Raw genomic sequence first — 16,440 nt, forward strand, 5'->3', positions numbered from 1 at the left:
CAGATAATTTTAAACTTTTATAATATATATTAAAATATATATGGAATTACATTAAGTATAAAAATGGTTCTCAAATTTATATTTTTAAAAGTTACTCCTTCCCTAGTTTTCAAAACCTACTGTAGGATGAGGGTGATTTTGTAAAAATTGATTTCTAAAAAAATTTATCAAACATTAAAATTAACTTTTAACTTTTTAAAATTATATTTAAACCTTCCAAAATAATCCCAAACAAGCCCATAGTATGTTAGGAGTAACTTAAAAGAAATTGCGTAACTTATGTTACTATAATTGATGTCTGATTGAGATTTTTTAGAGAGATTTTAGAGTATTTTTGTCATACCTACACCTACTTTATGCATATATGATATACGCGTGTGTATGAATTAAATATAACTTCTAATTGCATGATGATTTTTTAAAAATAAATATATATATGTCATACATGTATTAAATAAGTATAGTACAATACAAATATTCGATAATCTCTCAACTTTTTTATACAACTTTGATAAATTGGTCAAATTTTCTCTGGCTATGGCTGTGGGGTCCATTATATTTTCGCCTAATTCTGCTACTTTAGGAACCAAAAAACGTTAGATGTTATTTCCTTAAACTACGAGAAAACTTGTTCTATTTTATACTTTTCTAGAAATCCGGCTTTAAGCTTTCGTTTTACATGTTTTATTTATTTTCATTTCATTATTTTATTAGGCAAATAATCAAAATCTAGCTAGAATTCCTTTATATGTGAGAAATTAATTTCATTTTGGGGGATTTAAAAATTAAGTAACATTAAGTTTTTCTATAATATAAAAAGGATTTAAAGCCCTCAATCTCGTGAACTTTTATCAATAACAGATTTTTATTTAGTACTTTATTCTTTCATGGCTTCATTAAATTAATATTTACTTGATTGTTGCACTGTCTACTCTGTTATATCCTCTATCATAATTAATGGTTGTTTGTATTATTAATTTAACTTGAATTTGATGTCTCTTATTTACTTCACACCATTTACTTTCAAAATTGGATCTCTGACGGTTCTACCGGATACTTTTAACTTATTTTTCGACTCATGCTAACATCAAATAATTAAATTACTAAAATTGGAAACAAAGACTGGAATTAAAAAATATAAAGATATTCTTCAAGTTTATTCTTCTTTAATCTTTAAATATGGTAACTAAAGTGATCGTTCAACTCTAGCTCCATGCATAGAAACTAAATATACCTTGTTGCCGGAAAACAATGTTTCTTGAAAGACTCACGATGATCCTTTTAGAGATACTTAACACTTCAATATTCTTTGTACAGTTATTATCAATTAATCAACCGTGAGTTCCAAAGCCTTGATCATTCCCACTTGCTTATTTAGCTTGTGTTTATTATAAATTGAACGTGCTACATTTTCTTTGTGAAGATTAAATGAATCCGACTGTCTTGCCTGCTGTAATAAGATGATTGAATCGCCTATAATCCTTGCAGGTATAGCCATTTTGTGATCTTCCTTGGCCAGTTTTCTAATTTGGGTAGCTACAAATTTGATGAAACGTGCTTATTCTGCTCACCATTCATTCGATGACCATACTATGATAATTGCTATTCTTGAGGGTTTCTTAAGCATTATCACTGCATTTTGCTTCTTACTATTTGCAGTAATAGCCTGCTCCATGATGATATATCAGAACGGGACTGTTCCTCCATCAGCACCGGCTAATGGTAAGGTTGTGCCGTCTATGACTTTGCCAACTGATGAGGAAGGTCCATCCTTGGAATAAATGCAGATCAATAGAATTTCAGAATTCAGTTGTTTTTTTTAATGTAAATTTTCTTATTCTATTAAGGTGAATTTTAGGATTTGGATTCATTTCATATGAATTTTTGTTTTGAATTTTGTGATTAATATTTTTGGATAAGAATATGTTTGTGATTAAATTTTGATTACTTTAGAGGCATCGATTGGTTTTCTTGTAATTATTTTTAATTGGCCACGTGTATTCAAAACCTGGGAGATGAGGAACTACAAAATCAAATTGAGCTTCGCCCATTTCCTAGCTAGTCCCTATCTTTTTTTTTTTTTTCTTTAAATAACCATACATTATTATTATATATGCACATGTTACTAAATCTTTAAGAAAGATTAGCACGACTTTCAGTTAAATTCAATTTTATGCGATGGAAACACAGATTTTGATTCAGAAATGTAATAATTTGTATTATTGGTTTTTCAACATTGTGGTTCGTAATAATTAATTGAATAAAAATGTAAATGTAATTAAATCTCAACCATCCATTGTTATAAATTAACGCACACATGGCACATGGGTGGCTTAATTTACTTCTAATTATTATTTTATGTCGATTCCCCTCTTGCGCTTCTACTTGAGTTTGAAACCACAACCTCACAAGTAGCAGGCTATTTTTTGTAGGTTTTTTAGCACCAAATGTTACTTAGAGAACAAATCTTTATTCCTCACTTCATATTTACATTTGGGGTGTAGTTAAGCTATTTTTTGTTTTTTTTTTATTTGAAGTCCGAATGAATTTGAATTTTTATGAAGTCTTAATGTATCTGAATACGAATATTTGATTGAGATATTTTTTTTTTCTTAAAATCTGAATATAAGTGGCATTTTATTTTTTATTTTATAAATAAAAAAATCCCAAACATGGTTATTTGACATTTATATCCTTATAAATCAAAACAAAAAAGGGAATTAGCTTTTATAGTTTCGGAAATAAGTATATTTTATAGAGATATTTTTTTTAATATAATATTTACTTTTCATTAAGATCTTTTTCCATTCATACAAAAGTCATAAAAATTCATTTTTTTTATTTAGATGTAAATGGCTAACAAAAAAATAAACAAACGTTTTTTAATTCAGATGTAAATATCTAACAAAAGAATAAACAAGCATATTTTAAAAAAAAGACTGAAATTAATAAAATTTTAAACTTTAAATATTTAACAAACAAATCCTATAATGTAACTTACATTAGAGTTGTGCTAATATCTAGTGAGTGATTCTATCTATTCAATAATGGTTGTAACGTTACATTGTACGTAACTTAGCCGTGCCCTTAAAGCATATTGTGCAACTACGTACCTCAATATAGAACATACCCTAAGTCTCTTCCATTTAAGCTTTAGTTCAATAATATATGTTTGTTATTATTAGTCAAACATACCCCGGTTTATGTGTATATTAATTCTACCTAAATTCTAGAATTACTAAACTAATTCTAAGAAAAATATTTATTATCCAAAATATTCATTTTGTTTAACTCCTTTTTAAGCAAAATATGTATTATTATTTATTATCCAAGTTACAAACAAAAGGGAGTGTTGCCACTTTATTGGCTTCCAAAGACTTTACATATGTGTGATGCATATGATTGTTGTGAAAATAATAAGAATTGATTTTTTTTTATAATTTTATTAACAAGGTATTTAGTAATATTTATTAGGGGTGTTCATAATCCAATCTGATCGACTCAATCTGTTTGATCCGCAGAAATTCGATCCGTGGATTGGTGGATTGGATTGAATTGAAAATTTGAAATTCCACAATTGGTGGATTGGATATGGATTTATTTCTGTGAATCTGTAAAAATTCGCGAATCCAAAAATAAAAAAAAATATTATTTAATAAAAAATAAACTTGTAAATAAGGCATTATACTTACTAATAAATAAATAAGTTAAAATATAGTTACATTAACACCATATTATGTCTTATTCGATAATGATATAAAATAAAAATAATTAAATAAAAAAATATAACTCTCTAAGCAGTTAATTTTCATGTACTGATCTAAACAAATGAGTTTTTTTTTGTGTGTTATATTTTGAAACTTTGAATATTGTCTAGTTTTATTTAAACAATTAATTTATTAAATCTTATTTAATTTTGAAGTAAAATCATTTTAGATTAATTTTTTTATTTAGTTAGTTTGTGGATAGGATATGATTAAAAAAATTTAGCCTGCAAAATGGTGGATTGAATCAAATCATCATCCTATCCATCGACGTATAGATTGGATTTGAATTGAATTTCACCAATTTGTGGATTAAAAATTTATAATATGTAAAATCATAGATTGGATATGGATTGATGTCCAATACACAAAATTCGATCCGCGAACACCCTAATATTTATAACTATCTCGTTAATAGACTCATCAGAAGCCAATTCTTATTATTTTCAAAATCATCATATACATCACACAAGTATATAGCCATGGAGGATGCTACATTTTCGACGTGGGATTTGAGCTTTACACTAAAGTGGTGGGGCAGTACTTCACAACAAGAAGGAGATAATCAATTAGATATGAGAGTAGGATAGTTCCTATCAATAATTCCAAATAATATACCACAGCTAGCTTGTAAGTTCCAAGAAATTATTTCTTGTCCTTTCTAAAGAAACAAGCCGTGTAAAAATATCTTGCCGTATATACACATGTATAGAGCTTGTTCATCACACAAGGATACATATATATTCACTCACAGTTTCTTCTTGTTTTCACCTTTCTTCAACAGGCAACTCTCCTAAATACTCACAGATTGAGCAGCAACAATTACGATGAAAGCATCACCTATATACTTTGCACTGATATCTATTCTCTTTGTAGCCTTTGCCTGTTTGGTAAGTGCCTTAATTTTGAAAGAGATAGCCCATCCTCATTCTCATCAAGTGTTTTACATAATATCACTAAGCTTACGAGCCTTTTTGGCTACTATTGCTTCACTTGGTTTCCTTTTCTTTGCTCTTTTGGCTTGCTTCGAGGGCTTTGGAGAACGTAGTAGCGGCAACACTATTGAATCTGCATCACAACCAGCAGTAAAGCCTAGCAAGAACAAGATTGTGCCAACATCAACATTACCACCTGAATATAGTCTGCAGAGTCCAAATATTGTATAGATCAGTAATTATATATATATATATATATATATAGAGAGAGAGAGAGAGAGAGAGAGAGAGTACTGATATATATGTATATAGGCAAGTTGGGTTTTGCTTTTCTTCTTATTTTTCTTGTTCATTTTGAGTGATAATAAGAATTAATATAAGACCTTAATTTTTCATTAGGTCCTTTAACATGAAAATAAACATTAATTAAGACTTTGTCTAGACTTCATCTTTGCGCACTTCTATATGAATATCCTGTATATAGTTCCCTTTTATATTATGTCTTCGATTCATTTATTTCTTTAAATTTTTTTTATGGCAAACCTAGTAACCTATTTTTTTGAAAATAAAAATTGTCACAATCTACAAATACATACAATTTGTAAATCTAACAGGGGGTAAATAATTATAATTTGTAGTCAAACTCAGAAGTTTACCGACCATAAATTTGAAAATATACTCCCACAAATAGACAGGGAGATAACTACCCCTATAAAATTTGGAGAAATCAAAATTCAGAATTTGATCTAGTGCACGATTGCGAGCATATCATGCTCCTATTGGGGGCCAAAGGAGCCCACCCTAATAGAAGTTTCGCACCATAAGTTGCACAACTGCGCGCACATGATAATTTTCGATCAAAACCCCATGGCATGGTCGCTTGGACTCAACATATATTCAGGGATATGGATTACCAATATGGGCAACGAGATCAGCGGCAACTATTAACCTTAATCTGTGATAGGAATTAGGACTAATGAAAAGACATAACCACGATATAGAACACCCAGCTATATTTAGGTACAGAGAAGCATAAATGCCGGAAAATGTGAACAAGAAGGGGAAGCAACTTAATTAGCTAATTTTGATTAACTTCACGCAAATAATCTTATTTTCCAGTTCAGTGTGTGTGAGTGCGTTGAAATCGAAGTTTTAAAAGTCTCCATGGAAGAATAAAAAATAAAAAAATTAAGGAGTCATTATTTGCAGCCTTGAAAATTAACCGATGTTTCCTTAGTTTTAACTCGGCTAAAATCACATGTTTAGATTATCAAGTTTTGTCACTTTTTTTTTCCCCTCCCTTTCAAGAAATGAACCCAAAAAAATAAAAAATAAAAAATTTGGTCACTCTTTTACAGTAAGCCCAACAATCGACAAAGTAGGAGATTACCATACAATCCGTGAGTTCCAAGAAATAATTAGTGCCTAATAAATACAATTTCTTAATTGTATTAGTATGCCTATATATCTTCAGTGGCAATCATTTGTTAGACTAGTATTTTCGATAAGTTATTTAAATTATGGCTACATCAATTTATAAATATAAAAGTCATTAGACTAATAGTTGACGTAAAACTATGAAAACTGTTAAAAAATGTTAATTTTGAATTATTCTATATAAATTGATTATTTTAAAATTACTCTCTTATTTTTTTTAAAAAGTTAATTTACCCTCCATTTTTATTAAGAAAACAAAAAAAATTCATCATCCCATCCCTATTGTCCCTTATCTTATGAATAAAAATATGGATAACTTAAAAGTTTTCAAAATAAGAATGTAATTTGAAAATAATCAATTCATTCCAAATTTTTCCTATTTTTTCACCGTCTCTAATCAACCCTTTGACATCTCTAATTTAAAGAATAATTTTTTTATTTAATTTAAGACAAGTAATAAAATAGATTAAATATTTGCCTTTGATGACCAGTTGCTCAGAACACCAAATATTTAAATCAAATACAACAAACTAGGGGTCCCATGTAGGTACCCTACCTGATTCCACCACCACAAAAGTCCTAATTTAACAGATTAAAAAAATCACATTCTCACATAATCAAGTTTTTTTTCAGCTTCTACAATAAGTCAACAATCGACAAAAATTTTAAATCGATAAACTCCAAGACATAATTCCAAGTTAGAAAGATTTATACAAGGCTACAGTAGAAAAATAATTGCCTAATATATAAATTAAGATAGCTTAGTTAATCAAAATAGTTATAATTTCTTCTTCTTGTCTAATAATCATAAATTCTTTTTTGAGTGTTACAATGGAAGCAGCAGCTGTTTGCTATGGGTTAATATCCATCATATTTGCAGTCTTTGCTGGCTTGACAATCGAGCTGACTTTGGAAGGCTTCATGTATACTAATCCTGATTTGCAGCATAAAGTGTTTTATATGATATCACTTGTTTTAAGAACTATTTCCGGCATGATAATTGCAGTCGGTTTTGTTTTCCTTTCTCTTGTGGCTTGTTTTGAGTGCCTGGCGAAACTCGATTGCAAGAACAACAGAGCTGACGATCATGATTCTGCATCGCAGATGCCGCCGCCTGCTAGCAAGAACAAGGATGTGCCTTCTTCAGTGCGTAAGCATCATGATCATGATCAGAAAACTTTAAACTTGGTATAGAACTTTTTTTTTTTTCCTTTTTTTTGGTGCTAAATCAGTAGTTATATATATATCGCCCTTCATGGCTATTTGAGTTTTGCCTTCTTTTTCTTTATCTTTTTTTTTTTTTGGGTAAAAAAATACCTGAGTCATGCATTCATGGCTTGACAAAATAGTTATGCAGAATCCCTTATTTTCATAAATGATCTCACAAACTTCTTTTTCTGAAATATAAAATTTTTTTTTTCAGAAATGATCACATAGATCCTAAAATTTATCCAATTTATAATTTACTGTCATTTTTTCTTGTAATGCAAATATGTATATATCCGCTTGTATTTGGTGTTTGATATTAGGAAAAGAAAATAAAACTCACTTTTTTTTTTTTTGGAACTTTTAAACAGCATTCAAATAAAGAATCATTTTTTGGTTAAAGAAACTTTTGATGGACTTATGTTTTACGAGGGTCTTATATATTCCATTGTTAGCTAGATTCAGAAATTTGTTTTGGATGGGTAGTGTATTGTTAGATATATATATATATATATATATGTAGCTTTTATTATACTTTTAAGCTTAATGAAGTTTATTTTTTAGTTATTTTTAATTAGCACATACAACTTGGGGTAACTTGCTAAAAAGTTTGTGGTACCATGAACGCAGATTTTGGTAGTTGGTAATGGTTATTAATCCGTTAAGGCTGGTTGGTAATGAAAAATCAAACCCCATAATTAATGAATATTGGTAGAATTTATGTTTCTTATTTTCTAAGCAAAGTTTGGGTGCGGCTCAGACAAACCCGTACCAAATATTACTCACTGCCGTCCCTAAGAAATTACAATCATTTCAATTATATGGCTTTGATTGTGTACATGTGACAAGTAACAGTTATATATATATATATATATATATATATATAAATAACATTAAGCTCTAAGACTACTCAGGCTTTTATGCCTTTGCAACAACAATTTGGTACATGAATGAGCTTTCCAACAAAGGGGTGTTTAATTAAAAATAAAGAAAAATCGAAAATGGCTCAGCAGATAGGTTCTAACTAGAAGGTCTTAAATCACTCTCGTTTCTTGTCAACCGTTGGCCATTTCAACGATTGGACATTCAAAAATGATTTCTTTCACAACCTTTCAAAAAAAAAAAAAAAAAGAGTTTCCTTCATGGATTTTTAAATTGATAAAGAGGATTAGATTTTCCAACCAAGAGATTTGAAGACCCTATTCATTTCCCAATCATATCTGCCATCTAATTCATCAATCAAGATTTAGAATAGCCAACCCGAGCTTGATTTCAACGATTTTTACTTCTACAATCAGAGTCCTTTTGCCATTTTGACGAGTAAAATTGGGAAATATTCGTTTCTTATGTACAAAAAATAAATAGATAGATATATGATTAGTCGGCTGCATCAATTCAACATGTAAACAAGTGTTCATCGGTGTATGTTGTCTTGTTAAATAATACAATGATTAAAATTTTTTGTTTTCTGTCGTTAATTATTTAACAAGGAACACGGTTCACAATTTTTCTTCGGTGAAAAGGAAATCTACTCTAGTAAAATATGAAAAAATCTACCCACATTTTCTAATGGCGAGAACTAATAAATTGGTTCTTAAGTGAAAACCAATCAAAGGGCTGGTTCTCAATTTTGATGGATAAAGATGTTTATTTTCAAATTCAAGGAGAAACAGAGGAATCCACAACGAAACATTCGAAAGGAAAGTACAAAATTTAAATTGATGTTTTTGGAACATTTTAAAGTACCTATAATGGCATATGCCCTTTTGAACCTTTGTGTAGCTTCTCCTAGTAATGGTGAGAACGATAGTTTCTTAGATTTAAATGTTTTATTGTTGAATCATACCAAAACCTCTCGTCTTATATGTTTGTTCTGCTTGCTTCTTGTTGCTTCATTTTGAACATTTTTTAATATGCAGCTTTTCAATCTTTTGAAACAATAGATAGACCAATTGCATGTCGATTAATTACTAATTAAATCAAAATCGCCTTTAAAAGCTCCTTTAGTACTGATTATATTTTGAATCAATTTTCTACAATTAGCCTCTGTATTACTCGAAAAAAAATTCTTACTGTATTTTTGTTTCTGCCAATCAACTTAATTATCATATATTTTTCACCTATTACTTGTTGGATTTGTTTCAAATTTAAATTATATCATATAGAAATATTATTTTAATTGACACTTGCAAAGCTGGATCCAACAGTTATAAAAGTAACTAAAAATGTTAAAATATAAGGACTGAATGAACATCTATTATTTTAAAATAGGGTCCAGCTATGTTGCAACTGTGGTATGGTACCACAGTTGCTTTCAGCCATTAGATTCAGTTAATGTAATTATGCAAGTGTAGATCCAACGGCAGAAAACAACTGTGATACCATACCACAGTTGCAACATAGTTTTACCCTTAAAGATAATACTTACTAAATACAAGAAGTAAAAACAAGAAATGCTTTCATCTCCTTTGAATTGTTCGGATTTATAAAATATGAAGCTTTAACAATCAAATGAAATGTTGTTGTTGTTGTTGTATATTTTTTATTATTTTTTTTATGAAGTATTATTGATGATTATTATGCAATCAAATCTAGAACATTAGACTATTCCTTTTATTATATTGACTTATTTCTTAGTCAACAATGTTACATTTCTCTTTTTTATTTTTAAATAACATTCATTTATATTTCAAATAAAATTGATTAAAGTTGAATATTTTTTTAATGAGAAATCTTCATTAAAATAGGTACCACAAATCTTAGAGGTAATAATATAGATGTGGTGGAAATTCTTCCATTCAAATATAAGAATCCAAACAACAGATAAAATATTTTTGTTAATACATATGTTGTTGTATTACAAACCATCAAGATATGGTTAACTTGAAAAGAATGCTTTGGCAATAGTAATTGCTTTACTTCAAAAATAAGCAAAATCTAAAACTAAAAAAACGAATATAAGTGAATCTGACTCAACTGTTACTGGAGATAAACTAACCTCCCTAGCAAACACAATTCTTGCAGCCACCTACATCAGCATTCAATTTCATCCAATTCACAGAAGATAACTCCCACTGTACACTGCCATGGCCGGCATTGCTCAAATTAAACTCAATAGTATTGACGTCACCGCGGGCACCGCTCCCAGGTGGCTCCATCAGCCCCTACACAGATGGCTTGTGACGCCACCAGCAAGTTAAAATTGTGATTTTTTTTAAAAAATAAATTAATTAAATTAGATAACACGTGTTATTGTATTAACACAGTTTACTAGTTTTATTTTAAATTATCTCAAATTTAATATGATATCAATCAAAATATAAATCCACGTGACATCCAATAATCAAAAGTTGACGACCGAGCTTACGTAGGCTTCACCAGTCCGCGCTTCAAAGTCATCATGAGCCTGAGAAAAGGAGAAAAAGTCATCAACAAAACCGAAAACAAAAACAAAAACAAAAGAAATCATTTCACAGAAACAAAAACAACACCAACAGCAATAATAACAAAAAAGTACAAACAAAGCAAAGCACAGCAACTCTTGTTTTTTCTTATCATCATTCGTGTAATCTAGGGCTTCTTTCAGTCACAAGATTCAAATCGATCTCCACCGTTCATCTCACAAATCGCTTAGCACCCACCAACTGCTGATCACTTTTGTTGAGGTATGTGAAAAATTCCGATTTTTCTTTTATTAATAATAATAGTTCCTGTACTAGTTTGCTGAGTATGAGCTGCTTGTGAATGAATTGATTAAGTGGTACAAAAGGGTAGTGATATTTCTGGGGATTTATTTAAACATTTTGATGCTTTGAAACTTTCTTTCATTTTTTCTTTTTGAGATATGAAGTGGGTGTTTGTTTGTTTGGTGATTTGGTGTGGCTTGTTTGTAGGGGAATATGGAAGAGAACAAGCAATCTGATGATGCCCATTTGACGTCGGCTGCTGCATTCGTAGAAGGGGGAATTCAGGATGCTTGTGATGATGCTTGCAGTATATGCCTTGAAGACTTCAGTGAGAGTGATCCTTCCACGGTATAATTACAGTTATTTGAAATTTTTTATGATCGTTTGCTTCGAGTTGTTGTTTTTACATAATTTTTGGAACTTCATTGTGTCTTGTTTTTCGCAGTTGACTAGTTGCAAGCATGAGTTCCATCTCCAGTGCATTCTCGAATGGTGTGTGTTAATTTCAGTTTGAATGAATTTGATTTCCCTTGCGCGTTAGAGAAGTTCCATCTTCTTAATCTTTTGTTGTAGGTGTCAGAGAAGTTCTCAGTGCCCGATGTGTTGGCAGCCTATCAGTCTTAAGGATCCTACCAGGTTTATCTCCCATTTCCTGTCCTTTATTTTATTTGTTGCATTTTATTCCTGTGTTCAGTGCAAATTTAAGCATTTTTCATATTTCTGCAGCCAGGAATTACTTGAGGCTGTGGAACGGGAGAGGAGCTTTAGGTTGAATCCATCTAGAAATGCTACCATATTTCGTCATCCGACACTGGGAGATTTTGAGTTACAGCATGTTTGTAGTCTGCTTATGCTTTATTTTGTCAATAATCTCAAGTAATTTTGATTCCTAGATGCAGTTTCATTTTAGTGCTGTTTCCTTCAATGCAGTTGCCAGTGGGTGCGAATGATGCTGAACTTGAAGAACGCATTATCCAGCATTTAGCTGCAGCTGCTGCTATGGGGCGTGCACGCCACATTGCTCGAAGGGAAAGCCATAGGAGCAGAGCATCTTCTCAAGCTCGTCCACAGTTCTTGGTTTTCTCAACTCATCCCAATGCTGCTAATGATGATCCTGTGTCTTCATCTCCAACACATTTAGAAGGTGAAGCTTCTCCTATAACAACAGTAGCTACTCCATCATCACCTGCAACCGGTGGGGAAGAATCTACACAGCAGAGTACGCATTTACTGTCTGCACAAGCTGATCATGCTTCTGCTTCAGCATCTGGATCAAGCGCTTTTGCTTCCGGTCAAGTTGGAAATACCTTAAATAATAGGTATTTACTATTCTTTGATCTGATTCTATATAATTCAATTAGTCAGCACCATGTGAAACCATTGTTTACTTAATTGTTATCTTTTTGTTGCAATTATATGTTTATAATTTCCTTGCAGGAGGTCTCCTAATCAGCCTTCCCCAAACAGTCAGGATAGAGCAGGACCATCGGATTTCCAATCATTTTCAGAATCTCTTAAATCTCGATTTAATGCTGTCTCAATGAGGTGTCAATCCTATGAAGCATTCGGTATTTTCAACTAGGGTTATAAAATCATTTCAGAAAATTTTTTAATCCTCATTTTCTTTTCAGGTATAAAGAGTCTATTTCAAAGAGTACTAGAGGGTGGAAAGAGCGATTTTTTTCTCGCAACAATACCATGGCTGATCTTGGGACTGAAGTTAGAAGGGAGGTTAATGCTGGAATTTCAACAGTTTCACGTATGATGGAGCGTCTAGAAACCAGAGACAGCAACAGTAATAACACTACTTCTGTATCAAGCAGTTCAAATAATTCAGTTCCAGAATTGAACAACCAGCAAAAATCAGAGACTGCTGATACTAATCCTATGAATGATACTAATGTTCAAGCTTCATGTGCTGCAAGTTCTGGTTCAAATTAATTTGGTTCAACAATTGAATCAGCTCGAAGCATTTTATTCTCCAAGGTAAGTCAAGTTCTGTCTCCATTTAGATGAAAGATGCATTCCCTTTCTTTATATGTGATAATATAGAAACTAGTTTGCTTAATTTCATAGGATTATATGGTAGATCTTAGTTGTTTTGAATCTTTTTCTGTTGTGTAATAAGTATATTGCTTTTTTCCTTTTCTTGAGAGACCAAAAAAATTTATATATTTTCTGACACTTTTTGGTTACTTCCTCATTTTAAATGATAAGACTTGCTAATTTTCGTCTCACTTTTTTCGATAATAAACTAAAATAAATGCATTAACAATGAAGAATAAAATATGTTAACATCTGTGCCGTAGATTTGTTGTCAACAATGAAACAAAAATCTCTAGAGAGGAAAGCAAAAGCTATGCCGAAAACAATTGAAAACAGGAAAAAAATAGTGAAAATCTGTCTGTGATCCACCCTTATACGAAACTGAAGCAGTGTAAAGAACCTTTTGCCAAAACCCATCAGTTGATCTACCAGAAGTCTAAAATTTTGATAGAGAAGATGCAAAACATGGATTTTGCAGAAACTTGGAATATTATCTTCCAGGTTCAACATCTCTATCCTCTTGTAAATACTGCCTAGAGTTTTCTCTGGTTTGTATGTTATTATGGATGCTCCCTTTCACAAGACACGTCTAAGGTTATGATAGATGGCTAGAGTTGTAGGATGTTTAATACTCCTCAAATGGTGTGGTGAGTATAAAATGTGAAATTTAGAAGTTTTATCTCCACATTATTCCCAATATGAGCAGCTTCCTCGAGAAATAGCTTTGATTTAGTTTAAAGTGTACGGTCAGTTTAAGACAGCATCAAATGAATTTCCTGCATCTTCCAACTAAGAACTTGATCTGCAAATAAGTTTGAATTTTATTCAAGTGGGGTAACACTGTTTATGGACAACTCAGTAACTGTATTTTCTTTTATGTCGATGTTTTAGCCATTACTGGAGTTACTTCTGCATGTAGTGTTTTCAGCTTAATTCATCTTATAGGGTTACTTCTGGGTAAATTTTGTTCCTGAAGGTTTGGACAATCTCCATGTTCATGTCATTTTATGTCAAGGGAAAAACTTCGCACTGAACGTGAAATTTGTAAATGTCTATCACCAAACTTCTAGCTATCAGCTGAGAATGCCGCCTGTTATTATTATTATTTTTTTTTGGGGGGAAGTGGGAAGAATTTGACGCTGCTCTTCTGGTCCGCTGACAACTGTATGCTAGAAACACGATTATGAACTAGATGCCTGGTCAACAAAAGGAATGAGCCTTGTTTTCATCTTGTGATATGATTCATCCATCCAAGTTCTTCCATCATTATTTGGAAATGGTAATGTCTTGTGTATATGAAAATAATGGAAAAGTATTTATTATGGAGGGTTGAGGAGAAGGCTACCTTATTGAGGATATTGATCGTGGAAAGCAAAGAGAGGGAGAGAGCCACATGTTAAGTGATAAGATTTATCACTTTAGTGAAATTTGCGAAGTTGAACTTACTGGAATGATTAGGCTAGTTGCTATAGACAGGCTTCTATTTAAGCATGCTGGAGCCTCTTTTTATGGAGGTATTTGGAAGTCATCTCAACACTTGTGTGCTTGTAATACATATAATGTGTTGCTGTCAAAACAAATATGCGCTAAATGATTTAGGTTTTTATAAGGTCAAAATATCATATTCCTATAACTTTGAAAAAGGCATGGGGCTCCAGGGTGACCACATTAAACAAATTATTTCTAATTACTAAGTGAGGGATATTTTTTATCTGTTTATAAGACTATTTGATATGATACACTCAAGACTGGAAAAGAGAGAAGCGGGAATGAGGGAGAGGGTGTGAGAGATTGCAAAACATATTTCTATTTGAAAGTTTGAGGAACAATCTCCATTAGTGTGCTTGACAGATAGTTGGCCTCCCTTTACCCAAACTCCTGCCCTCTCTTTCATACGAGACACGTGCTGCTTGGTATGACAGCCCAAGCCCGACAACCAAGTAGATATTGTTTGCTTTGGGCATACAGCCGTTCACGGTTTTGTTTTTAGGCTTTGCAACCCAAAACACAACTACTTAATAAGGGGAGTCTTAAGGCTTATAAACTAATCCAAGACCGCTCTCGCTAACGATGTGGGATATTCCACTTGGCTTTGGTGGTATTGCTTGTGATGATTGCTTGAATTTCTCTGTTTTGACTAATGGCTATGGCTCCATTCTAGGTCATAGTTTACCAGTGTCCCAATGTCATTGACAGTCTTATCTGATGATGGTGAAATGATAAATGCTTTGCCTGATTTAACTGTTTATTTTAAGGGCTTTATATTAATTGGAAATGGGGCTGACCCTTCTCTGCTCTGCAACAACTTAGGATGGCTAAACCATTCCATATTTTTCAATTGCTTGTCGCTTTTTGTCGATGCATAATGAATAAAAGTTCCCTGCAAAGATTTGAGAGCTTGAACAGAATTGAGAACGGTATAACATAACAGGTTTTGGATTGTAGCATACTAGGAACTGACATCTGCGTTATCAAATACAGTTCTGCAATCTATTAGTTCTTGTAACATAGATTTTTATTCTTTTTTTGCAGATATTGGGATACTGCAATTCATTGCTTCGCCTCGCCTTCAAGTCAATGGATGATCTTTTTAGATACAGAAAGCTTTGCCTTGACTCAAGTCAATGGATGATATCCTCTCAGGTACAGAAAACACGATTAGTGAATGAGTTTGATTCATAATGCAGAAAGCTTTTCTATTTGGGACCTGGGAACCAGTAGATGATTGTAAATCAGTTTATACTTAACAACTCTTTTTATGTATTTGATGGATCATATTGAGCCACTCATGTATGCGATGGATTAAATGGTACTAATAGATATTTTTTGCCCCCAACGTCTTTAAATGACATAAGCATATATATATGTTACACAATTTTTTAGTCCAGTATTTGTAACTAATTGGCATAAAATTTAGCGCACTCGCATTAGATGGTTAATTACCAAATGAAAAACTTCATTAATAATGATTAAACATAAAGTTGGCCTCTATCTGACCACCAATTTTCAGTTAGGTGGTGATGATAGAGCCAAAATTTGCAATGCAAAAAGATTAGAAATAATTATGTCCATTTTGGAGGAAACTACCAAATTTCTAGCATCGTTTGCACTTATCAAGAAAAGTATTTTTACTTAGAAATTAGAGTCATTAAGAAGAAATGCTTTTGGTGGAAATATAATATATATATATATATATATATATATATATAAACTCTAGTTAACATGATAACAATCCAAGATATAACAGAATATGGCTTCCGTTCGTGGGCTCTAAATTCTAAACCAAACAAGTGAAGCATGTTATAGCAAATATGGGAAAATTAAGTATTTGCTGCCACTAAAACCTCCCGAGGCTAGTAGTATTCC

At 31.6% G+C, this 16,440-nt stretch overlaps 1 protein-coding gene across 1 annotated transcript; it reads left to right on the forward strand.

The window, feature by feature from the left end:
- Positions 1-10,821: 10,821 nt before the first annotated feature.
- On the forward strand, positions 10,822-15,910 carry LOC18035370 (E3 ubiquitin-protein ligase RHF2A). The gene is made up of 9 exons (XM_006423987.2): positions 10,822-11,007; positions 11,236-11,376; positions 11,474-11,520; positions 11,602-11,664; positions 11,755-11,863; positions 11,959-12,347; positions 12,466-12,573; positions 12,660-13,014; positions 15,607-15,910. Exons 2-8 carry the CDS (start codon positions 11,242-11,244, stop codon positions 12,967-12,969), a joined length of 1,161 nt encoding a protein of 386 aa, XP_006424050.1. The 5' UTR covers positions 10,822-11,007; positions 11,236-11,241; the 3' UTR covers positions 12,970-13,014; positions 15,607-15,910.
- Positions 15,911-16,440: the final 530 nt, after the last annotated feature.

This window comes from Citrus clementina, unplaced genomic scaffold (assembly GCF_000493195.1).
Source record: "Citrus clementina cultivar Clemenules unplaced genomic scaffold, Citrus_clementina_v1.0 scaffold_8, whole genome shotgun sequence".
NCBI classification, from domain to species: Eukaryota; Viridiplantae; Streptophyta; class Magnoliopsida; order Sapindales; family Rutaceae; genus Citrus; species Citrus x clementina.